This window comes from Balearica regulorum, chromosome 1, assembly GCF_011004875.1.
Source record: "Balearica regulorum gibbericeps isolate bBalReg1 chromosome 1, bBalReg1.pri, whole genome shotgun sequence".
In the NCBI taxonomy this organism is placed as follows: Eukaryota; Metazoa; Chordata; class Aves; order Gruiformes; family Gruidae; genus Balearica; species Balearica regulorum.
In genome coordinates, this window is record NC_046184.1 from 121,728,048 (window position 1) to 121,752,415 (window position 24,368).

General features: G+C 41.9%; 1 protein-coding gene and 1 long non-coding RNA gene across 12 annotated transcripts in view; both read left to right on the top strand.

The window, feature by feature from the left end:
- The window catches only part of AGPAT3 (1-acylglycerol-3-phosphate O-acyltransferase 3), a 94,947-nt gene extending 75,447 nt beyond the window's left edge, over window positions 1-19,500 (top strand). For 10 of the 11 annotated variants that reach the window (XM_075773280.1, XM_075773294.1, XM_075773274.1 and 7 more), the window contains 8 exons: window positions 1,309-1,535; window positions 5,981-6,150; window positions 6,353-6,514; window positions 9,128-9,281; window positions 9,737-9,839; window positions 13,241-13,316; window positions 15,524-15,722; window positions 16,415-19,500. In XM_075773280.1, coding sequence (XP_075629395.1) covers window positions 1,358-1,535; window positions 5,981-6,150; window positions 6,353-6,514; window positions 9,128-9,281; window positions 9,737-9,839; window positions 13,241-13,316; window positions 15,524-15,722; window positions 16,415-16,503 — 1,131 coding nt within the window. In that variant the 5' untranslated portion in view covers window positions 1,309-1,357 and the 3' untranslated portion in view covers window positions 16,504-19,500. The remainder of the gene's footprint in view (window positions 1-1,308; window positions 1,536-5,980; window positions 6,151-6,352; window positions 6,515-9,127; window positions 9,282-9,736; window positions 9,840-13,240; window positions 13,317-15,523; window positions 15,723-16,414) is intronic. The other variant, XM_075773304.1, reaches the window with a different exon arrangement.
- A 445-nt stretch (window positions 19,501-19,945) lies between these two features.
- LOC142604732 (uncharacterized) lies at window positions 19,946-24,068 on the top strand. Its single transcript, XR_012838576.1, has 2 exons — window positions 19,946-21,586; window positions 22,098-24,068. It is a non-coding gene; the product is annotated as an uncharacterized LOC142604732 (long non-coding RNA).
- Window positions 24,069-24,368: the final 300 nt, after the last annotated feature.

Here is a 24,368-nt window from a genome sequence, read left to right on the forward strand (position 1 = left end):
ATGCTTGACTTGTCAAAAGTATTTCTTACCATGTACTGGTTGTTCTGGTCGTTTGCAACACTGGCAAAGACAGAGCCTATTTGGCTGTGGCAGAAAATTGGGGTCATGCTTTTATTTTTTGGGTGAGACGTTGAGGCTGTGTTTTGACATCCTGGTTGGCCTGGTTGTAGGGCTTCTAATACTCAACAGGCCAAAAAGGCCAGTGCCAGATAACGCAGGGTTGGGAATAAACTCAGTCTGGTGGTTTGTTAAATACATTTTGTTGGATTAACTTTGTATTGGTAGGATTTGTCTTGGATCAGACTTGTCTGTCTAAGCTACTATAACTTTCTGTTGGTTCATACACCACCCATCTTTCTGCACCTGGTATAAATATGGCACATGCTTCAGGTTAAGTGCTCTGACTGATTCAGTGAAATCAAGATTTTGCGCCAAAGTCCTTTCCAGGTCAAGTTGGTACTGCTAGATAGCCTAAGGTTTTTCTATTATTTTACTTCCCACACACTAACTGGTATATTTGATCATGGAACTGTGTCTTGACAAAGTGAGAAGTTACTAAACTTGCTCCAGTATGGTTTTTGGATGTGGAAATACCTAATTTCCATTTCCATGCCTTGGTGTTTGCCAGGCTGATGCTCTGTGTGACCAGCCCTGCTCTTTTCATCCTGAAATTCACTGCAGGATGCAGAGCCTGCTCCCCAGGTGGACTGCTGTACTCTTCTAGTCAAAGCAAATGCATAACAAAGTCTCTGTAGCCCCTGGCAGCCCTCACTCGGTGCTTGTTCAGGAGAAGCACACACGGAGCAGTGGCTTTGAAGGCAGGCCAGGAAGGCATCGGTTCATTTACGGAGCTCCAGAGGCTGGGCATGCCATTTATTGGGTTCGGGGGAGATGAAGGTGCTGTTGCAGTTCAGGGACAGCAACCCCTGAAGGTACAGCAGTCACAGCGCAGCTTGTGGCCCCATGGCACTCGACTGCTGCACCGTGAGTGCAGGGCTCTGTGTTCCTCCCAGTCCTATTATATGGTCTTTGTTTGAAGAGAGGTGTGAGATTCATCTTCAGCAAACAGTAATCTTCTTAGAGGGCTGTAAATTGCAAATAATGATTCCTTTCCTATTTTTGGAAGTGATTTGCACCATCAACAGTTTATTCTGTGAAGACTTGAATGAGGCAGGCTTGGAGGGCGGAGTGTTTATTGGGTTGGGTTCCTGTTGCTGAAGCTGCATGGACTGTTTCAGGGCTCTTGCTCTGCCGTTCCTCAGGGCTTGTCAATCCAGTCTCCTTTTGATTCTTTTCTTTCTCTTTCAGGACAGTTATTCTGAGTGACGGCCCTTGCACGCGCTTCTGAGTGGTTATCATGGGCTTCATTGCCTTTCTGAAGACCCAGTTCATAGTTCACCTCCTCATTGGGTTCGTCTTTGTTGTGAGCGGACTGATCATTAACTTCATTCAACTATGCACGCTAGTCCTCTGGCCCATAAACAAGCAGTTTTATCGCAGAGTAAACTGTCGCCTTGCCTATTCACTTTGGAGCCGTGAGTATGCTTGAAGGGGATGGGAGGGCTGGGGAGGGGAGTGTTTTTTGTTTCTCTTTTTGTTGATTAAAGAAAAAAATATATATGCACACATATATATATATGTATAAACAAACAGACGTGAGAGAAGTGGTAAGTTAGATGTAGACTCTTTCAGAGCAGTTCAAAGCAGCCAACTTTTCTGAATATTGGGAAAACATACAAAAGTCAAGGGACTGATACATATCGTCACTCTGTTATTCAAAGTGGGAAGTCCCTCCCCACGCCCAGCCCTATCTTGACTGGTAGGAGTTGATGATTCTGTCTCAATACCATCTTCATCCAGCATCAGAGCCTGCGTGAAGTGATGGGGAAGGGGGAATTCACAGAGACTACTTCACATATTGAGCATACATGCAGTGTTGCCCAAGTGAGCTGTGTGGTCTGCAGAGAGAGATGTCTGTCTTGAAGTATCTAGTGTAGATGACTCTATAGCTGAACTGTGTGACAACTTTGGAGTCCTCTTACACCCTACAGTGTCTATCTGCGATGCCAGTGTCTCCTCTTGTGAGCAATTTGTCATTCTTCTTTAGCCTGTGGGATGGCTCTACAGTGAGTGCAGCTGCTTTGCTCTCCTCTTTCAGACCTTTGCAAAACTTCCTCCCTGTGGATGACTTTTCTCCTCTCCTCACAGAGCTTAACAGGGGATTAGATTTCTGAAATGAAAGTTTAGAAGGGTTCTTAGTCCAAATGTCACCTCCTGTTTCAGCAGTGAATCATCTAATTTGTTTCCATTCTCCATCCCCTCCCAGTATGCACGGCCACTTACCTTAGTGCTCAGCTCAGCATCCAACTCCCACTTTGGGTAAATGAGTCACCTAAATGAGTACTTAAATTACAGTTGAGCGGTCCACTGACAGGCACCCACACTTCTCAAATCATCCATGTGAAGTACTACCAACAACAACTCTCCAAAGTGTCTAGTTTGGTTTCTTTTTCAGCTCATTGTCCTTCCTGTGCTTTTTGTCCTACCTATTGAGAATGTTGTCTGAGAAGCACAGGAGAAAGGAAATGAAATAGAGTGTGGCAGGCAAACTGCCTGGAGAAAAGGTATGGAATGGAAGAACTTACGGGTAGAAACTTCAAAATTAGCTTAGTAGGAGGGGAGTGGGGGTATATGGGTTTTATTTTTTTAATTTGCTTGTAAGAATTTCTCAATGTGCTTTTAATAATCTAGATTCTGGTCTCATCCTGAAAACTACTGTTGCACTAATAGTCTGGCTTTTCTGAGGGTATGAGCTGCTTGTGCCTGTAAGGCTTCTAGGTTCAGACCCTCGATTTCTACAAGTTAGCATTGTGCATGGAAAAAACACATTTTAAATACTGTTATCTTCTGTCTTGTATACGCTGGAAATAACGTACGCTACTGTTCAAAAAGGTTTGGAGAAGCTGAGTGGATAATTGGGTTGTACCTAGGATAACCCCTCATGTATAGCCTATTATAAATTAAATGATTGAGAAATTAAACTATGAAAATTAATGTAAACGTTATGTGGGATTGCAGAGTGCTGATGGCCTGTAATGGAAGAGCTGACAGAATGTGCACTTTAATTGTGATTTATAACTAATTAAGCAAGCCATGTAAATGCAGCAGTTCAAATGTTGCCAATCATAACGAAATATATTTCATTACGTGGAAGCCTTCTGGCAGTGAACCTGCAGGTTGGTGTTCTGTTCCAGATGCCACGTTTGGCTTGCTTACTCTAAGCTGTTTAGTTTTAGGCTGAGGGTGTTCACGTCAGAGTTGTCTGTAACAGAAGCTGCTCTGCCCGTCCGGCAGCGGATCGATGTGCGGGGGTGGATGATCGTGTATCTGGCCATGTACTCTAGCCCACTGAAAACCGGGCTCTGTTCTTGCTGTATCTCTTCTCAAATACATAAAGCACAGCTTCAGAAGGGGAAGGAGATCTGGTGTTCACGGCAGATGTTTGGGGGGGAAAAAGCGTCTGTCAGGCTCTGGCCTCAACGTAAACCCTTTGCAGCACACGTAATTCATGAAGCCTGTACTTCAAGCTCTCCTACACCAGTTCCTCTCAGATGGCTCATGCCTTTGGAGAGCGCAGCGCGTTTGGTTTAGTCTGCTTGCAAAAATAATCTCTCAAATGTTAATACTTCAAACTGAGAGGTGCGCTGTGCTTGCTTTGTTTCCAGCTGGCTTGCGAGGTTGTAAACCTGCCTGCTTTGGCGTGTGGGAACCCCGGCCGCAGGAAAGGGTTTGTTGTAGCGAGGTGTTGCTTGTCCTCTCCAGGAAGTATCCCAAGCAGCGCAAGTGTTATTGTCCATTCATTCAGAAGGATGGGCTTGCTGTAGCAAGCAGGATTGGTGCCACGCAAAATAGCTGTAAACCACACACCAAAAAAAAAAGGAAATGAGCCTGCTCCCGGTTATAATTACATCATTTATCAGTACACTTGTAAAGGACAATCTGTTTCCTCATATTAATTCTCCGGCTCATCAACCCTCCTCTCTCAGTATGAACTCTGGCAAATCTTTCAGCAAAGCTTTCTCCACTAATTTGGAGTGAATGGTACAAGAAATGCTCTGTAGAAAATCATCCACACCTGCCTCTACAGAATTTTTTTCTGATTTTGAAGGAACTCACCCATTTAATTTTTTTTTTATAAGAAAATACAGCAAGTGTAGCAGGTATTGGGGATGTTCCTCTTTAGTACATAGACAGCACTGTACAGGGAAAAATCACTCAGAGTACCACATTGTGTTTGGTACCACTACTCTATTCTCCTGGCCACCTGCTTGGAAGAGCATAGCTCTCAACTGAGGACACTCTTGCTGTCTGCTGTCCTCTTAAACTGAGCCAGCATAACCAGAGCAAGAAAGGTAAGTGAGCACATCATTTGCAAAAGAGACAAAGCTGGAAAGCAATGACAGAAATGTCTACTTAGTATAAACTATTACTCTGTCTTTCCTCTGTTGTATTTACAGTTTACCAGGGCTACGCTCTCTTGATCAGCAAGTTGGGTAACTTTGTCATGCCTCCAAATGAGTGAGTCTTGAAAATGAAGCAGGAGAATAACCTGGTGGATAAGTGATCACAGGGGGAATAGAAGTGAAGAAACTAGTGCTAGAGAAGCTATATATCTTCAGCAGACCAGAACTGGTGTTCCCTATCATTCACCTAAATACTGTGTTTGCCTTCTCTCTGATGCGTTCCGCAGTTAGACCCACTCTTATTTAGCAGTATGGCTAGATTTCCCTGTTGTGATCCCGCTGATAGAAGCCCTTGTGCGGGAAGGCACTGCTCCATTTTGCAAAAGCAGGGCCTCTCGATGGAAAGCTGAAATACTGTGTGGCAAAACCTGATGTAGAGAACCGAGGAGGCACCTTCCAGTTTTGACTCTGCAAGTTTGTCATAGTAACGTGGGAAGAGTTGGACTTTTTAACTGCTATATTTGTGCAACCAAATTTTGATTGCATCCATATCTTATTGCAATGAGAAAATACCCATGACTACAGTTTGCATGGAAGCAAATTCTCCTACTGGGAGAATGAACTACTCTCGTACTTTTTGTAGTTATCCCATGATACAAGCAATGCCTTCCATCTGCCTGGTTGTACTGCAATAGGCCAACCATAACACCCGCGTTCAGTGCGTGCTGAACTTAAATGGAAGTGGTTTTTGAAGATGGAAAAAAGGGAGGTGGAAAATAAAAGTGGGTAACGAAGGAAATGTTCAGGGTGGAATAAGAGAGATGCTGGGATATTGAAAAGCTACAGAAGACAGGAGAAAGGGCTCATTCTTTTGCAGTAAAAGACACAATTTACCATTCCTGGCTTTGCCCAGGTATTTTGATAAATTAGCTCAATTCTCTGGTGCTTCTGACTCTATGTTGATGACCATAATACAGAATGATTAGAGTCCTGTGTTCTAATATTAAAACCTATTGCAGAAGATCTATGGTACTGTATCCCTTTAAAAGCCCTTTATCTGTCTGTTTACCTCCATAAAGCTTGTTTCATGTTGAGTAAAAGCATTAGGCTGCATCTATGCATAATTTGTATTCCGCCTGGGAGAAACTATGCTCATTTAGTGGAGCAATCAACGGCTCAACTGTCTGTTTTCAGGCCCAAAGTTTTGGGGTTTTTTCCAGTGATCATGAAATTTCACATTCATAATACAATGCCCAAACTTGTCACTGTTAAAAACTTGTTAAATTATCCATAATGCATATATCTAGTGCCCTAAATACTGCTTCAGGATGGTGATGTTATTTGGTCTATACCCATCTAAGCTCTCACTTCATCTCTACTGGGTTGGATTGAAAAGGTGGCAGAGTTGTTGGGAGTCAGAAGAGACTAGGCACTCAGTGGGGCTGGAGGTGAAAGGCTAAATGCTTTCTCTAAGCGGCACCCCTAACGTGCCTCTCCATCTGCATCATGTTTGTCAGAGTTGGTAATGCTGCTGGAATGGTGGTCAGGCACAGAGTGCACCTTGTTCTCAGATGAAGCCACAGTGAACACCTTTGGGAAAGAACATGTCATCATCATCTTGAATCACAACTTTGAAATCGACTTCTTGTGCGGCTGGACTATGACAGAGCGCTTCGGAGTGCTAGGGGTATGTGGGGCCGTGACCTTTCCCTTCATGTGGAGGACTATAGGTCTATTTAAAACCCATGTGCGTACAGTTTCTTTGCATTTAAGTTTCCAGATAAAACTCCATTAACTCTTCATCATCTTAACTTTAATTTCTTTGTTTGATCTTATTGTACAAATCAGCAAATGACATTTTTGGATTACTGTTTTTGTTTTTCTCCAAGAGTTCCAAAGTTCTTGCTAAGAGAGAGTTACTATATGTGCCCCTAATTGGCTGGACATGGTACTTCCTTGAGATTGTTTTCTGCAAAAGGAAATGGGAAGAAGACAGAGATACGGTTATTGAAGGATTAAAACGTTTGGCTGATTATCCTGAATATATGTGGGTAAGTGTCAAGTTCCTCCTGTAGTATCAACTGCTAGAAGTGAAATGGTGACGGAGATATTCATGTGGTATGGTAGCCTTATATATCAGGAGAAGGTCTGCTCACTACTTTCTTCAAGTGTTGTCATGGAAAACCTGTGCTCTGTTTCAGGAGGACTTTTGAGATACACTGGTAAAATGTTGTTCTGTTTGCCTGTTGGTAAGGGAAGTCATTTGGAAAACAGTTCAGAAGCTTGCATAGATGATTAGAAGCTTGACAATACTTTATAAATCAGGCTTGTGTAATACTTGTTAATTTTGTCTGCACTTATTTTTACCTTTTAAAAAAAAAAAAAAATAAACCAGCCCATATTTAACTACTAAATCCATATAACTTTAAGCTACATTTTCTGAGGTAGGCTAAAAAGACACATAAACAAAAAAATCTTTTTCTGGAGAAGTGAGTAAATTTGGGTGGGGGGCTGTGCACAAACCATGGACTGTGATAGGGAGTTCCTGTTAGTATGTTCATTGATCTGTGAAATGACGGGTTTCCCAAAAAGTGTCTATGAGAACATATGGCAAGCTTACATTGCTTTTGCAGTTATGCTTTTCCTTTTTATTTTGACATTATTTGAAGTCAATGTTTCATTATGTGCAATGTCATTAGATTTTACCGCAGCAACACAGCGGTATAATCAACCTATTGACCTTCTTTTAGCTTTGAATGCAAACGTTTTGATAAATTTACTGGTTTGCTTTTATAGCAGCGCATGTAATGTACAGTTATTTGGCTCATTAAACATTTTAAGAGGCTTGTGCATTTTAAGTGACTTTTCAATATTATCTAGTACAGCTTGTTAAAATGAATAGTGAAATTGCAAGCTTTAACTAGTACATTGTGACTGTGTCATTCGTGATTTTCTATCATTACAAAGATAAAAAAATAAGAATCTGGAGAATGTATTTTAGACTACTTAATTGCTTGAATATATGGATATGAACTACATTTAATACATCCTCCTGATTAGTGTTGGGGAAAAAACCCTACCAATTAAAAAATTTCAGGACTGCACTTTAGTTGCAAATCTATACATTTTAATGATTCTACGATTGAGAACCAAGGACTAGTCTCTAGGGAAAACAACTTGAAAATATAAATGCAAAATGTAGTTAGCATTGATAATTTAAATCAAGACTTCCTGCTTGCTAATTTAAATCATGATTAAATTGACTTGAGCAAATCAGTTTCCTAATTTTTATGCATTCTAAATGCCACAATGAGGGCTGTCTGCGCGACCTTTCTTCGTGAAGTCTTTCTCACACGTGTGCTGCAGCACAGTCTGTACCTCGCTCGCCTACTTGGTCCAGAAGGATCACTGTGCCGTTGAGTGGAAAAGAGTGAGAATTTGGTATAAGGAGTTGCATTGCAGACTGAGGTTGAGATTGTGGTGTTACTCTCTACCTTGTCCTCACCATTTGGTGGTGATGGTTGGTCAAATTTTCATAACGAACGTGTCCTGATGGGCCAAATGAAGATTGCAGGACCAGCTCCCGTTCTCTCACTGCACACTGGCAGGTCTAACTCTCGTGTCTATGGCTTTGCGGTTTTAACATTCATTTAACTGGCCTGTTGTGGTACACAGTAGGTGGATACGCTACAGAGAAAAAGTAGTGCAACCACAATACTGACAAATAGCAGATGCATAGCGATGCATTCACCAGGTCTTCTTTTGAATTGCAATGTTATGGCGTTGCGTGATACTGCTGTGACATAGTAGCAACCTGCCCTTCTCCCCCTCCACTGCTTGCCAGGGGTGCAGAGGTTTGTGTGTTTGAATGCAGCAACGTTTTCCATTGGCACAATGGGAATGATGTCCACCTTTCAAAAAGGCCAGGGATAAATTGAAATTCACCCTAGGGCCCTCAGAAGGGCTTTGTCTGTTCTTGGCTTTGCATTGCTTCTGGTCTCCATCTCAACTAGAGCAGAGGCAAGACAGAGGCTGGAGAAGGACAGTTCGATGTTTTGTGCTGCTTGAAGTCAGTATGGGAGGATTTAAGTCTTTGACTGTGGTATCCTAAGTAACTATTAGATTGGTGCCTTACAAGATAAGCAAGGTAAAGGTTTTAGGGAAAGGCACCGCTTTTCATGAGCACAACTGATACAAATGCAAAAAAAAAAAATCAGAAAAGCTTTGAGACAAACAAGTCCTTCTTCGGATGAGTAATTCTGGTTGTACAGTGCAAATTTTAAATGAGGTAGCTAGTGATTAATCTGTTTTTTCCTAAAGTGGTCGTGTACTGATGTTTGGTTTGCTTTTTCTGATTTGTAGATTAGTCCATCACCAGCCAGCCAAAATCTTCAGGGATTTTTCTTTTTTTAAGTAAATGTTTCAGGTATAACCATTTAGACTTTTTGTCCCCTTAAATTTGGTACCAGTGTTGTTAAAATTAAATATAGCTGTAAATGAGTTGTGAGGTGGTGCTTATGCCTATTACTCGATGATCAAATGAGACAATTGAAGTGTGTGCACATGCACGGTACATGTTTATCTTACACAAATTTTCAGTATTCTGCTTGGTTTCTTTTGATCTCAAGACGCCCTTGTTTTTGCCTCTTTTCTCATTGGTCTAGTTTCTCCTGTACTGTGAAGGAACTCGTTTTACAGAGACCAAGCATCGGATCAGTATGGAGGTAGCTGAATCCAAGGGGTTGCCCAAACTGAAATACCACCTGTTGCCCAGAACCAAAGGTTTCACCACTGCTGTCCAGTGTCTCAGGGGAACAGGTACTGGCAAGCTGCTACTTGTTCTTTGTATTAATTTTAATGTGCTGTTTGGTATATACTCTGTGTAGCACAGTGTAGTAGACTTTGTTGTTCATTACATCCATTACGATTAGTGAGTTGGCAGTAATAAGCATTCAACGTGTCAGCTGTTAATTTGTGCCACAAAACTCTCAGGCACCAGTCTTAAAAAATAATAAACCTTTCGTGTATGTCATTGTTGCTTAGTTCATCAACTTGTCTTGTGTTTTGATAACACACATGCTATGTAGATGGGCTTGTCAGGTGGCTGATACAGATAAGTACAACATGTAAACACAAAGTAGCGAAGGACTCTGCTGTCTGACATCATTAATGCAAAGCTTGCACCAGGCCCTGTTGCTCTCTAAGGCAAAGATGTTGGCAACGTGGTTGCTAGAATTGCTAATTTAACAGCCATATTTTCTTTTTTGTAACAGTTTCAGCAGTGTATGATGTAACACTAAATTTCAGAGGAAACAAGAACCCGTCTTTATTAGGAATTCTTTATGGAAAGAAATATGAAGCAGATATGTGTGTAAGGTGAGCATATACTGATGGAGGTGAGCCCTAAGATGTATGCTTTGGCATGTTGCAGTGTATTCAGATTTTACAGGGTAATGTCCTTTGCTGTAGTCTTTTTTTCCTTGTCCTTAGAACTTCTCTGCAGGCTACAAAGACCTCCCCGTTTTCCCCTTGCTTTAGTCTGCTTTCATGTGTGAGATCCCATGATATCACCCAGCAAGTCAGAGAGGACTGGGCAGACTTTTTAAGCCTGGGTATGACGACATTGTCGTTACGGGGATTCCCCAAGTTTTGTGCGGTGAGGGCACTAGTCCACATTTTTCCTTTCTCTGTGGGAACAGAAAACTGACTGTTCTGCCCCTTCCTAGCCTCCTGTGAGCAAATGCGTAGTATAAATAGCCTGTCCAACATGAGCAGTCTCTTGCAGTACATGATGTAAAGCTCCTTACTGTGCTGGTTTCTCTCCTTCTCTCACATGGTTTGATTAGCAGATTAGAAGTTAAATAATGCTGAAATTCAGACATCATATGAATGAGGTGGTATATTCCTCACATTCCTCATTACTCTTTTGCCTGAAAGAGTAACTGCTTACACCTAACTCGTGCACACATGCATGCTTTCTCTTTGTGCTTTCTCCCTGTTGCCTTCTGCTCTAAAGCTTCCTTGTGATCATAAAAACTACCAACTCTTTCCTGTTGCATTTCTTCTTTTCCCTTTTATGTTTGTACCTGACAAACAACCTGGTTGTTCTTTTGACAGTTCACATCTGCTTCTCTGGGAACTTCACCCACACTTTGGAAAACATTGCTATATTCTGGTGATGAGGTTAATGTTTGGTTATTAAAAGAAAAAAGGAAAAAAAAAACCGCCTTGCTACTTCTCCCCCACACCTTTCCCCTCTGGCCATGGGTCTGTGCATTGCAGATGTGTGGCACTGGCTCTATACGTTGTCCTTCTACAGGACAGGTGTGTCTCGCTAGAGCCTCGCAGGGTGAAAGACTTTGTAGGGAGTGACACTGATTATCCGTTGTGTTGAGGTATAGCAGCAACAGTTCTGTGGAGAAAAGGCTATCCCAGCGGAGGCAGAGTGCTGCAGCCCTAATGGCGACGGGAAGGACACGCGTCCCAGTTCTGTTCTCAGATACTGCAACTACCCCAACGTTTTAGTCTTTCAGTTGGCAAGAAGGCTGTGGATGGGTGATGGGGGGGAGAGATGGGGTCACTCATTTGCGAGGGGTTTCATTTTGACTGTTTACACTTGCCAGATATATTCCTGCTGAGGAAAGCGAGTGGACAACTTACCAGCTAGCGCAACAGCTGGTCAGGCGACTGCCACCTGTAATTCCATACTGATGGCAGATGCATGCAGCATGTCTAGCTAGATCTGGGGTACAGATGCATGGATGTACATCTTGGCAATTATACATTGAACAATGGCTGCATTCAGTTAACTATCCTATGGCTTGCTAATGGAGATGCAAGTTGGTTATATTTATTGGTGAGGTAGTGGGAGGAAAGAAGAGATATGTAGTTTTCAATAGTTGTTAGAAGAGGGTTGGATCCATAAAATTCTGCTGAGGATGATGTTGCCGGGTAAAATTACTAATTGTACCCTATTAAAGGTACAGTGACTGTGTTCAGATAATTTTGATTTCAAATATGTTTGTGGACTGAATCAACATTCTCAAGATGCTTTTCTACACTTGATGCTTTTTCTTTTTTGAGAGGAAGCTGTGAGAATAAACTACAGCTTTTTTGCTGAAAATTGAACTTGTCCTTAATGTGCCAGCGGACTTAGTTTAGCTCAGAGAAAGGAAGCACGTAAGCTCTTGTTCTTGGTGTACGTGTATGCAGTTACCTGTGCAGAGGTAAGAAGCTTAGCTTTCTACAGAGGATCCAGTCTTTTTCCTGACTGGCTCCAGAGAAAATAATCAGCTATATGACCAAATGTTGTTGCTGTGAGTACCCTCTAGTGGTGATAGCAATATGGCGACAACTTTACCAAAGAGCTTTTGGGAAATGTCTTTCACTGAGCTTTTATTGAGCATTATTTACATTAATTGAGCAGCTCTTCCTGTTAGAGCTAATGAAAGTAAATCTGTAAAATCTGGTGTTGAATTCGTTTATGGCATGCAGAAATTATTAGAGGTGTATTAGAATATCTTCCCTCTGCTGCTGTGGACTCGAAGGCTTTAGTTCATATTGCAGAAATATAATCCTCGGATGAACAGCAGCAAATAAGTTGTATCCGGGATCACTGTGTCCAGAGCCCTCCTAGAGGTCACCCTTCTGTTCTTACTGCCCTGCTGTAAGAGGGCCCTGATACAGTCCAAGTGTTGCCAAAATATGTTCGAGCTGAGAGTAAGGTGTGTGCCTGCCCTCTACAAACCGAGCAACTTCTTTCTGAATTGATCCAGGACTGAGATGTGTGCCACTGAGAAAGGAGATGATACATTTGTGAGCGTGCTAGTGGCCTATCTCGGCAAATAAAAGAAATGCAGGAAAATGATTGGCTCTTCGCCACTAGAAAGAGGCTCTTAAAAGGTGCCTGTTCTTGGACAGGTCAGGTCAGTACCTGGAGGGGGGCATAATTTTTGTATGCACCCAGAACTGCATGCCTCAATCTGTAGGGCTGGAGAGGCAAGGAGAGAGAAGTGCAGTTGCTGTAGAATCACAGAACGGTAGGGTTTGGAAGGGATCTCTGGAGATCATCTAGTCCAACCCCCCTGCTAAAGCAGGATCTCCAAGAGCAGGTTGCACAGGATCGTGTCCAGGCGGATTTTGAATCTCTCCAGAGAAGAGACTCCACAACCTCTCTGGGCAGCCTGTCCCAGTGCTCGGTCACCCTCACAGTGAAGAAGTTTTTCCTCATATTCAGATGGAACTTCCTGTGTTCCAGTTTGTGCCCATTGTCCCTTGTCCTGTCGCTGGGCACCACTGAGAAGAAGATGTTTTCCTTAGAGTTGGTATGAAATGAATTTTTAAGAACCCCTTCCATTCCTTCCAAAATTTTCACTAACAAAATGTAACGGGCAATTATCCTAGGGTTTGCCACTTGCTTGTCTTTTCCCAGCTCCGGGTGCCTCAGTCTGAGCTCACTGGGAATCAGCCAGTAGTGGTTCCGGTGAAGGAAGAACAGTGTTTGAATGGGAAATGCTTGTTTTACTAATGTGCTCTAAAATTGCTAGGAGCTTGTATGGTTTCTTTTGTCTTAGGAATCTGAGTTTTAAATGGAGAATCAGGTGTTATTTAAGTCCCAGTTCTTATCTGCATTTAAGACCTCTGCCGTCAGTGACAATATTACCTGTAGCTTACACTCTTCATTGAATGGAAGACCTTCTCTAGTAGAAGTCTAAAGTCAAATTCCTGGATTGTTCCTTAATTTTTTTTTTTTTTTTTTTAAATCTCTACTAAACTAGGAGATTTCCTCTGGAAGATATCCCTCAAGATGAAAAGGAAGCTGCAAACTGGCTTCACAAGCTTTACCAGGAAAAGGTAAACAGCTTTGCTTTCTTTTCTCTCTTTTGGGACTTTCACAGGGCTAGTAGTGTATTAAGGCACTGAGTAATGCACACTCTTCCACTGGATGGAGAGAAGAGATGGAAATATTATGTATAATTTGGCAGCCGTCTCTCAAACTGCTGGAAGGAGCGGTACAGAAGAACCCCTTGGCCGCAGATAGTGAGTAGGTCTCAAATTGCTGGGAAGCACAATGGGATTCAGAGATATGCCTGAGTCGCAGAAGACTAATAGCAATCCGTCGTCTTTTTATATTCTTCAGCTCTTGGGTCTCTGTCATACATTTCTAAAAGCTCCATTTTTCCTGTGGGTGTTTTTAGGCACTCAAGAGGAATGATAAGTGTATGTCAGGGACAGCTGGTCCCAGCTCTTAGCTGCAATTGTCTTCTGCTTTCACGTCTCTTCCACTGTCACTTTCCTGCTGCCTCCTGGTAATACCTCTGCAGTGGTGTGTGACACGGTACAGCTGGGCCCTGGGATTTGCTGTCAGGGACTGATGTAGTGCCTGGCCAGCATGCCTTCAAACGGCTCAAAGCTTTTCCTCGTGCATTTTCTTTTCTTACCTTAGGTGGTTAATTTCTTGACCACAGATTTAACAGTTGTGTGGGGAGGAGGAGAAACTGTAATTAATGTTGCCCAGCCCTAATTGGTGGATTGTTGAACTTGAAATGTGTATCTTGATTTTTGTGTTGCTTTGTGGGAAAACAGAGGAGTGCAGAAACTTTTAACTATCTTGGGCTTTCTTCTGCTATGATGACCTGTGCTGCAGCATTTCCAAGCTTACCCTTTGTTGGTAGGCAGGCAGCAAATTGTTCTAAGTTTCATTTTGTTCATTTTAACCCAATTTGTTAGAATACCTAAGCTCTAATTCAATTAAGGGGAGAGAAGTTATCTTACAAAGAGCAAGTAGCTATCATCATCTTCTCCCCCCACGTCCCATTAGCAGGTGTATGAAACTAGCTTGTGAGTCAGTCAGTGTAATATGGGATTGGAGAGCCTAAAAAAAAAAACCAGAAAATTTGGGATACTTGAATCCTTGCTATCAGTGACATGCCATCATGTAATTCCCTTGTGAAGAGGCTCTTAGATGCAAGAATTCCTTGAGATTGCCTGGCTGGAGGAGCAGACGTTAAGGTGTATGTTACAGGGGTGGTCTTTGTCTGCTTTGCTCCTGCTCTGTTAAACATTAAATGCAAGAGCTAAGGAGATGGAGCACAGAGCATTCACTCCACTTGGTGCCATTCCTTGGGCAGAATGCTCTGCTTTGCTTGCAGATGGAGGGCTTGGTGTTCCTTGCTGGTGTTGGCTGTACCTCTTTTCAACTTTGTGAGGTGTTGCTGGGGAGGTATTACTTAGATACGTGGGTATTTTATGTATTGATCTTATGGCGGTAGCAATATGTTGTAACTGGAATCCTTAAAGTGCTCTTCCCGCACAGAGGGTACGTCCTCAAAAGGCTGTGTTATTAGCAAGGAATGCCTTGTGCTTCTCAACCCTGTATAAGGGAAGCTAAAAGAAAAACAGCCTAAGTGGAGAAAAATAAGAAATAGCCAAACTTGAACCATCCTTGGTAATGGCTTGGAAAGCTTAGAGAACATTCTTCCAAACTGAGGGAAAGCTGTGGACGTGTTGCTCCTTTGAGTGATACGTTTCATGATTGCATCTCTCTGCAGGCTCAGCTCGGGACGCAACTGCTCTGTTGAAGTCTTGTGGTTATGGCTGGCACAGTGCTGTCTCTGCTGGTTAACTTGTGGTTTGCTTTTCTCTTCTGGCTGTATCCACAGCATTTTTCTGCTGTGCTTTGCTAAATCATGTTGACCTTTCTGGAAGTAAAAACAGGAAGAAAAAGCATCAAGCAAAGAGGCAAGTAGTGTCTGAATTGGCCCCTGGCCTGATGCTGCCCTAAATTCCGAAGCAATTAAGAGAAGAGACAAAGATTTTTGGTAGTGGAGAGGCTGGTATGGTTTCAGTTTGTGATGGTGGCCAAGATTGCCTTCAAAGGTAGCCTTGGCGGTCAACAGAAATGCCCAAATAAATGACAGCAGATAGAAATGGATGCTGTGTACTCTTGATGGATATTTACCACAGACACCATCCTTGACGTTTTGCTGGAGTTGACTAGCCTTTGATTGCTCAGTGCCAACATTATGAACATGTTTTCTTCTATCTTCTCTTTCTCCCAGGATGCTTTGCAAGAGATGTATAATCAGGAAGGCATATTTCCTGGCCAGCAGTTTAAACCACCTAGGAGACCATGGACTCTCCTAAACTTTCTTTTTTGGGCCACAGTTCTTCTCTCTCCTCTTTTCACATTTGGCTTTGGAGTTTTTGCAAGTGGATCACCTCTCCTTATCCTTGCATTCCTGGGACTTGTTGGAGCAGGTAATAAAAGCAGAGGGTGATGTGTAACAGGATCTGTTACCTCCAATAAGTTCTCTGTATTAATTAATGTGAATGGGGCTTGCGGAAGAGTACTTGGAGCTCACTCTGTAGTCTTTGTATTGTATAGCATTTTTATTATTTCAAAAGCTTTAATCCAGGCAGGCTTGTCCTCATATCTTAGGCAATATTTATAGCAATCAATAGTGGTGACTCTTGTAGCCCATTGTTATGGCGCCTGAAGGAGAAAATACTTTTACTGTATACCTTGTCTGTGAATTTTAAAAAAAAAAAAACCACAACAAAAAACCCAAACAAAAAACCCCCAAACCCCACCATAAACCAAACAAATGCAAAACCTAATCCACCCCCCAAACAAAAAAAAACTAAACACCCCCCACCTCCCTGAAACTAAATGGGCGTGGGGGATATATGATTCAGTGTGCATACTACCTATCCTGTTAATCAACATAGAGGCATTAATTATATTTTGAAATCTAGATTGTCCTCCTCTTTTAGTGACATCTGACCTGTGATCCACGCGTAGCCTCATACAGTGCACTGTTGGTCTGTAGTCACTACTGTCTTCAGGATTGGGTTAACTTATGTTGGTTCTGCTTGTGTGTTTACATGTAACTTCTTAAATCCTTGAGCTGGTTTTAATATGTCTCCCATTTCTCTGTTATATTTTAAAGCTTCCTTTGGAGTTCGTAGACTGATAGGAGTAACTGAAATAGAAAAAGGCTCCAGCTATGGCAACCAAGAATTCAAGAAAAAGGAATAACTCACAGCTGCAGTTCAGCACATATAACCAGACTATGGTATCCGATTAACTTCAGTTAAAAAACAACAACAAACACTTAGAAACTATCTTTTTCTTAATAACTGATGACTAATTAATGAATAATACTTGAGCCAAGAATGAAGAAGTTGGAGGCATCAACTGAAGAGAACGCATCAACTTTCTGCCTGTTTAAGGATGACTGTAGTCAAACTATGGGAGAAAATCTAAGGTGGGGTGGGGTGGAAGAAGAAACTCATTTTTCTTGCTTTGTCAGGGGACTTGGGGTTGGGAGGAGAAAAGAGGGCATTGGCCGTGGCCACGCGCATCTTCAGATGACTGAATACACTGGTTTCTGTCAAGAGCACTACACTCACTTTTATAACAGGAGCCATTGAATGTTTCCTCTTGCTAAAGCCAACGTAATGTTTGTTGATTTCCAACTTTTTTTATTAATGAGCCAGGAAAAAAAAAACCCTTCTTAAATTAATTGACAGATGTTCATTGGGTTAAAGTCATTTTGGAAAGGCTGTGCTATCATGGCTACAGATGAAATCCTATTTGTATGTTACACTGATACTTTTTGTTTTCAGGCAATGTCTTAAAACTTCTGTAATGCGAGAGAATGGATGGAAGCAGTGCGTTATTGATCAGCACACACCATAAACAGATCCACTAGTATTAAACCAGTATAAAATTCTCATCATATCTCCTCCTAACTGCTCAAGGCTGTTTAATTTTAAAATATTACTTCAGTCTTGAGTGTTGTTTGCCCTGTTTCACATCATGCAGGTATGATAATCTTGAATCTGTTTGGGCTTGGTTTGTTTTCTGAATTAATGCCAACTGTGGGATTTGGAGTTGTGCAAAGAAGGAAATCTATTCAATTGTCCTGATGTTTTCTCCTTTTATTTCTGTTCATGTCTTTCATCACCAAAGTCCAGTTCAGCCAACCTCTCTCAGTAAACTGCGTGGCAGCAGCAGAAACCAGCACAATAGTTTTCAAAATGTCATCTTTTACAAGAATTTGAAAATGATAGTTCTGCTACTGGCATCTCTTGAACTTCTAATGAGAGTTTTGACATTGATTCAGATGGGGCCAGGATCTTACCCTGTGTGCTGTAATGATAGGGTGTGCTGCACTTTCTACTTGGTCATGCTTTTGGTGTTAATGTGAAATATATTGCAAGGTGAGCTGTGCTGTTAAGCATTAGAAAGAGTATGAGGTGTCTTCAGGGATTTTTAATATCTTTAGTTTTGCTTGTTGACCTTTGGGTTTTGGTTTGTTGGTTGTTTTTTTTTCACTGAAGATTAGAGATCAGAATCATGGCTGTACCTGTCTCAATTTTTTTTTTCCTCTTACCTTCTTTTTTTCTTTTTTACAAATGCACATTCTGAGGTTTTTGTAGATTGCTGCTGTATGCATAGCTGGAGAATTATTTGCAAACAGATGGGAACTACCTGTATGCTCAAGCCTGAAGGCCACAGTCTGCATTTGGTTACACTCAGAAGTTGGTAAAATAAAATGGGTTGCAGATCTAAGCTGAGGACAGAAGGTGACCCTCGGGGTCTGTATTTTTAACCCAGCTGCCACTAGAATATTTGTCTCACTTTTGTAAAGGGCAGATTTTATCAAAGCACTGGTTGTTATTTTCATCTTTGTTCTAGGAATCAAGATAAGAAAGTAATAATTTACCTTCTTTTAGTATTTACTCTAATTGTTGGAATGTAATCTCCCACAAGTTTTTCTGTTTGCAGACACTGGCAGAGCAATTTTGTAACTTTGAAAAATGTTTTACTTGGGGTCATTAATCACTGTTCTGTCATGCACTTGATTTTTATTTGTGGTCTTTTCAAGAAGATGATTTGAAGGATGACCTACGTTGTCTGTCTCCTGTTAGATTCATCCTCACTGACTCATTTCTACCCGTAGCCCCAGCATTAGTACGTCATCTTTGTCCCCTCAATAAATCTTCCCTAAGATAGGGGATGCAAAACTGTTGTTAATGTTAGTGAAATTTGGAATATGCTTTGGGAATTGAGGAGAAGAGAACCTAGCCATGACTCTGATTTTCCTTGCTGGATGTTTTTGTACTCTGTCTTTAAATATGGTTAGGCTTCCAAATGCTGATGAAGACAACTCTGACTTTTCCCTGTTTTTTTAACCGGAGGACTAAAAGCAGTGGGCTTTTCTTTCTCTTTTTTTTTTTTTTTTTCTCTTAATTCAGTAATGGATATAATTCTTGCTTCTTAGAAAGATGTTACAAATGCTGTATACTTGCTTCCTGAAGATGATATTGAGTATATATAAAATGTACTGGCTTAGTTGAGTGAGGCTTGCAAAGCAGGCTGACCATTGACTATGTTTTATACTTATATTTTGAGCAGTATATTAATGGGCATGACAAGAATTTCACAAAATAAATCCCTTCTTATTGCTGAGAAGAGGGGAGATGCTAAAAGGAGAAGGGAATTAATAGCCTTTCTCTTTACGGGATCCTTTCTCCTCTTAGTGCATGTAACTCCCTATTAGGAATCACGGGATTAGTGCATGTACATCAAGGGGAGAATAATCAACATTTCATATTTTCTTATCATAACTTACTGGTCATGCTTTCTTTTTGAAAATATAATAAATACATCATCAGTTACTTAAATTTTGCTCTTCTAAACAGGCATATCAGTAACCATTGGGAAAACTGAAATATACAGCAGTGCACAAAACAGTACAAAACCACTACAGATCTCTTAATTTTAAATTTTATCTCCTCAATTAGGGGTTTTTATACACACGTGCGTGCACACGTACACGGAGTATGTATAAATTAAAATGACTGGAAATAGCTGAAGTTAATGTCACTAATGAAGATTAGCAGGTGGCTTGGATTGGAAAAGTAAGCATAGATTTTATATCTTATTTTCTTCTGGTTTAATAGAACATAGCTTGTATATTTGACTACCAAGCCCTTTAAGAGCAATAATAAACAAAAATATATCATGTTTTTCGTCTTTTGCTTTCCAACCATGCTAGGTCTAATAAACTTAAAGCTATAGGACCGTTTTCTCTCTCCACGGTTCAAAATTTTCATTTATTGCTTGACTGTTTAGACTAAATACTGTGTTCTCCAGTATGGACTTGCAAGCTGACTGCCATGGAGTTCAGCATTGACTCCAAAGACGAATGGTTCTCAGACTAATATGGACAGATGCTATGCTCTTGGCCTTGGTGGCGCTTGTCATTGTCGTGAAGAACAAAGATGTTGCTCTCAAAGTGGGATTTGCAGTTCCAAGGTAGCATTGTGTTGACCTACATCTAAGAACCTGGTGGGAGAGCTCAGAGACTGCTGGTGTTGTGGCATCTCTCAGTTAGAAAGGCACAAAAAGCTGATGCTGGAGAAGGACCAGATATCTGGTGTCCAGAGGTCTTGGCTCGGGAGGGGTTACTGAGCAAAATACCCGTCTCCGGCACAGAGAGTATGGGCAATGTTCCTTTGTTCTGCTTTAAATTATCTTGAAGGGCTCTACACTTAAATGCTGACCAATGAACTTGACTACTACCTTTGTCGTAATTGCCTATTCACAGAAAAAGTGAATGTGTCTGCTCACTTCCACGTGATACCACTTGTCTCCATCTACTGATGTCTGTATATTTGCTTGCCTGTATTTTCTGCAGATGGTTCAGTTATGACCTCTTAGCCGGAACTCGGAGCTTTCCGGTTCAACCAATCCTATAGAAATAGTCTCATGTAGCTGGGGTTTTGTCGTCTTGCATTTTGGCACTGGTTGGCACACTCAGCAGGTCTGAAGCAGTATAGCTGTGATAAGTGATAATGCAACTTTTGGTGCTTCGGAGCAAAACTTTATTAATGAAGAGGAGTCCTTCCCAGGCCTGCTCACACGGGCTGTCGCTGCCTGGTAACGGGTCCCTCTGGCATTGATGAAGCCAATGAAAGAGAGTTGGGACAAGGTCTTTGCAAACAGTTGGAGTAACTAGCAAGCAGGGGTCACTGTATGCCTTGTAATTGCTAAAGATGGAGTTTTTGTTAGGGACTAGCCCAACATCTGGTTTTGATTAAAGAAATGTGGGGTTGGAGGCTTTTAGTAATGCTGAGTTTGCACAATGCAGAGTGTTTCAGACTGAAGACAGATAGTACTCACATATTTTGGCATCTTGGAGAAGAATGTAAGTCTAAGGCCAAGATTGGACAGGCCTAGCCCAAGTGTGTTTCATTCAGAGGCTGGAGGCCAATGCAGATAAAAGTGAAAAATCCATTCCTAGATTTCCTTGGAAAATTGGCTGCAGCAGTGGAGCTCACGGCATCTCCTCGATGCCTGTGCACTTACATCACTTGGTGTGAAGTTTCTGGTTCACAGCAGACGGTTACTACACACGCTGGTTTATGCCTGTGGAAGGAAGCCCATCAGTAACAGTAATGCTGAATTTTTACTTTGACCCAGTTTGTCACAGCTACTCGTTTCCATATTTCTGAACTTTTTGATCCGTAATGGGCTGCTCTGGGGCTGCCAGCGCTGAGGGAAGCCGGGGTTTGAACCAGGCGACAAGTCATGCTGCGAGCCGCAGGGTGCATCGCTGAAGGGAGGAGGAACACCGCAAGGTGCATCGCTGGAAGGAGGAGGAACGCTGACACGTCCGGCCGAATACTTGCCCTGAGAAAATTGAGCGATTGCCGGGAGCTTTGCAAACCAGAGATAAGCGTGTGTGTGGGCAGGCAAACTCTGACTCTTAATACGAATTTGAAACCTGCTTGTGACAACTTGCAAGGTAACCCTTGCCATGTTCACATGACTGGGGTCAGAACTTGTCTTGAAGGGCTTATCTCCTTGTTACAGATGCCAACTCTTACTCTGCCACGCTACCCCCTATTTATCTTGAAGACTAGATTGTCTCAGCAATTGCTGCATCAAGATCCTTGCAGGTTGTTGGGGGGTTTTACCTGCTATGGTTTTGAGAGAAAACTTTCTGGAAGTCAGTGTTACAGGGTCTGCGCCACGTTTGGTAGCCACCAGAAAATGTCATGAAAATACTTCACGCTTTGAAATTGGGAAGACAAGTGGATTGGCACCTGTAAGCCAAACATGTTGTGTTTCTCTTATCCTTGGCTTCTCTAGGTTTATGGAAAGCTGCCTGTGTTTCTTGAAATGTTATACCCGTAGTTAAAAGTCACTCTTCAGTTTCTGAAACTCGGAAGAAAGTTAATTTATGCACTTCCACTTTTGAGAGTATTTGAGTGTTGCTGATTGTCTGTTTCTAAAAAGCTTCACATTAGCAGAAGCAGCATTTTATCTTTTTAAGAGGAAATGTATTTTAAAAATAGACATTTTAGCAGAAACTGGAATATAGTAGTACTTTCAAAATCTAAATTGGAAGTATGCTTTAGTGTGGGGGTTACCACTACCAATTTTCAGTCTTAGACAAGTTTTCTTTTTTCTTTTTCTTTTTTTTTTTTAAATTTTGGCCAGGGTGTATTTTCAAGGAAAACCACCCCGATTTACAAGTTGCGCTAAAATCTAATTTGCGAAGGGAGGAAGAGTAGACAGCAGAGGTTAATCAGGAATGAATTTTTTTCTTTTCCAAGGCATGAAGTGGTTCTGTAGACGTCCTTTATTACGTGCATGTGCATCTGTGCGGAGAGCCAAGCCGTGCCCCGTCGTGTCCCTTTGCTTCAGCTTTGTCAGAGCTGTCCTTTGTGACAACCCAATGCCACTTGCCTGAACGCCAGGCAGCCGCCGTCAGCTGGTGCGTTGCTCACTCCTAAAGATCACCAGCAAGTACCGTAGCTTTAATAAAAACCTTCTCTCTTGAGATAACTTACCGTCTTTAACCTGATTTGTTACCAACTTGTCATTTGGAGGGAAGCATAAGTACCAGATGATCATTATTAGCCAAATCTAACGAGTAATAAAACTGTATACAGGGTACACATTTACTGTGCATGTGTATATATTTTTGTACATTTTTACAGTTATTTCCTACGCTTGATTTTATGACGTTCAGAAGAGATGTGTCTGGTTAAAACCAAGAAGCTATTAAGAAAACCCGACCCTGTCACCTACTGTAGTTTCTACTAAGAACTGTGCCCAAACAAATACGCAGATTTACAGTGCTATGCAAATATTACTTTGTAAGTTGTCTCTTAAATTTTGCTTAAGTAGTTCACGCTGTTTTTACTGGGCTTTCAGAAAAAGATTAACGCAAAAGACTCATCTTGTAAAATAAAATAGCTTTGGCTGTGTGAAAGTGCTGTATATTAGAATCTCATTCACGCTTTCAGTTGCTTAACTGTACGTGATTTTGTACATAATATGCTGGCACAGAGGGGGTTTTAATTGTGCTTGAATGAAAACGGGTGACTGCCCAGCATCTGTGTGTTTGCAATGTTCCTGAGTGAGTAGCCGATAATGTAACTGGGAGATCTGTGTCCTTCTCCTACTTGCCACTCCGTTTTTTTGTAACTCAACATGCACTAAGGGCTGGTTTGTTTTTGCTTTGGTTGGTGTTATTTCCAGTTACGCTTTTTGGTCTCAGTCCTGCAAACTGAGTCACACGAGGACCACGTGTCTGCTGCCGTAACCTGGGTCGATTGTTTTGTGGGGGCTGGGAGTAAAGAACAAGCTTAACCCTGCGGCCATTCCCCGCACTAAGCCAGTCGTTGAGAACTGCAGAGGGACGGTGCATTACTGGAGCATTTATAGAAGCAGCATATAAAGTTTTGCATGAATCCTCCAAATGACCAGGATGCGGGGGGTGGGATGCTCCTTTCCTCAAGGATCCTCCAAAGTAAACCTAAAGCTGTATGATCTAAGAAGTTGAGACTCCAGCAGGGCAAGCTGGCTGTATGGAGAGATGCTGTAGATTTGAAAATTTAAAATTGCTAGTGTTCACTGGAAATAAAGACCTTCCCCCTTCCTCAGCTGTACGCCAACATCGTACACTCCCACCTGCAGGCAAACCAAGACCACTGGAAGGAAGATGACTTGGCATTTTTCCTCCCTTCCCTATATTTTTATTGGAAGGCTACCCAACAGAAGTAGATCTCTACAGTTTCTATCTCTAGAATATCCCTGGCCTCCCTCTGTCCCTGCTCGGTCCCCTAAGACATTGGCTCTTCTTTAGGGTATTTGTGCCTCTAACACGACAGGCATGTGATAACACCATGCTGCTCTGTCGTCTTTTTGCTGGACTGCAAGCACCGAGTTCTTTGTTTCTCCTGTAGGTTTTTCCCTTCCCTGATCCTTTGCTCCTCTGAATATTCCAGGTTGTGCTGAGCTGCCTTAAAAGGACACATCAGTCGCGCCGTGTGTCACTGTATGGGCAGACCTTCTTTCTGGCAAGGATGGACTCTGATTCTAAGAGTACGCAAGCAGAAACTTCTGTTACTTTTCTAGTTTGCACAAATACAGCTTTTATCTCGGTGCCTCCATCGAATCTCCTCAGATCCATAATTGATTTTTCAAGGCTGATTTTTGTTCTTTTTCAGCTGTAAGGTGAAAAAAATATGGGTTGAAGTTTTTATCAGTACAGCATAATAAAGAATTCATTTGATTAAGATGGTATGATCCTTGGTACGTGCGTGCAAAAGCCAAGCCATGAAAAGCAAAGCCCCAGCCGATGACAGAGCCCTGTTCCTTAATGTCTGTTGTCTTGCCATGCGCTACGGAAGAGACGTCACTTGTTAATTCTTGTCCTCAGAGGTACCTGTCTTCCCTCGTTGCCTATCTGCCCTTCTGTCAGTCCTTTCTTGCGCTGCTTTGTCTTGTTAAAGCAGCCAACGTCGGAGATCGCAATTACGCGTACTGGTGAAGCAGAAGCAGTCGGGCAGTGGGGTACATGGATGAGGGTAGGTCAG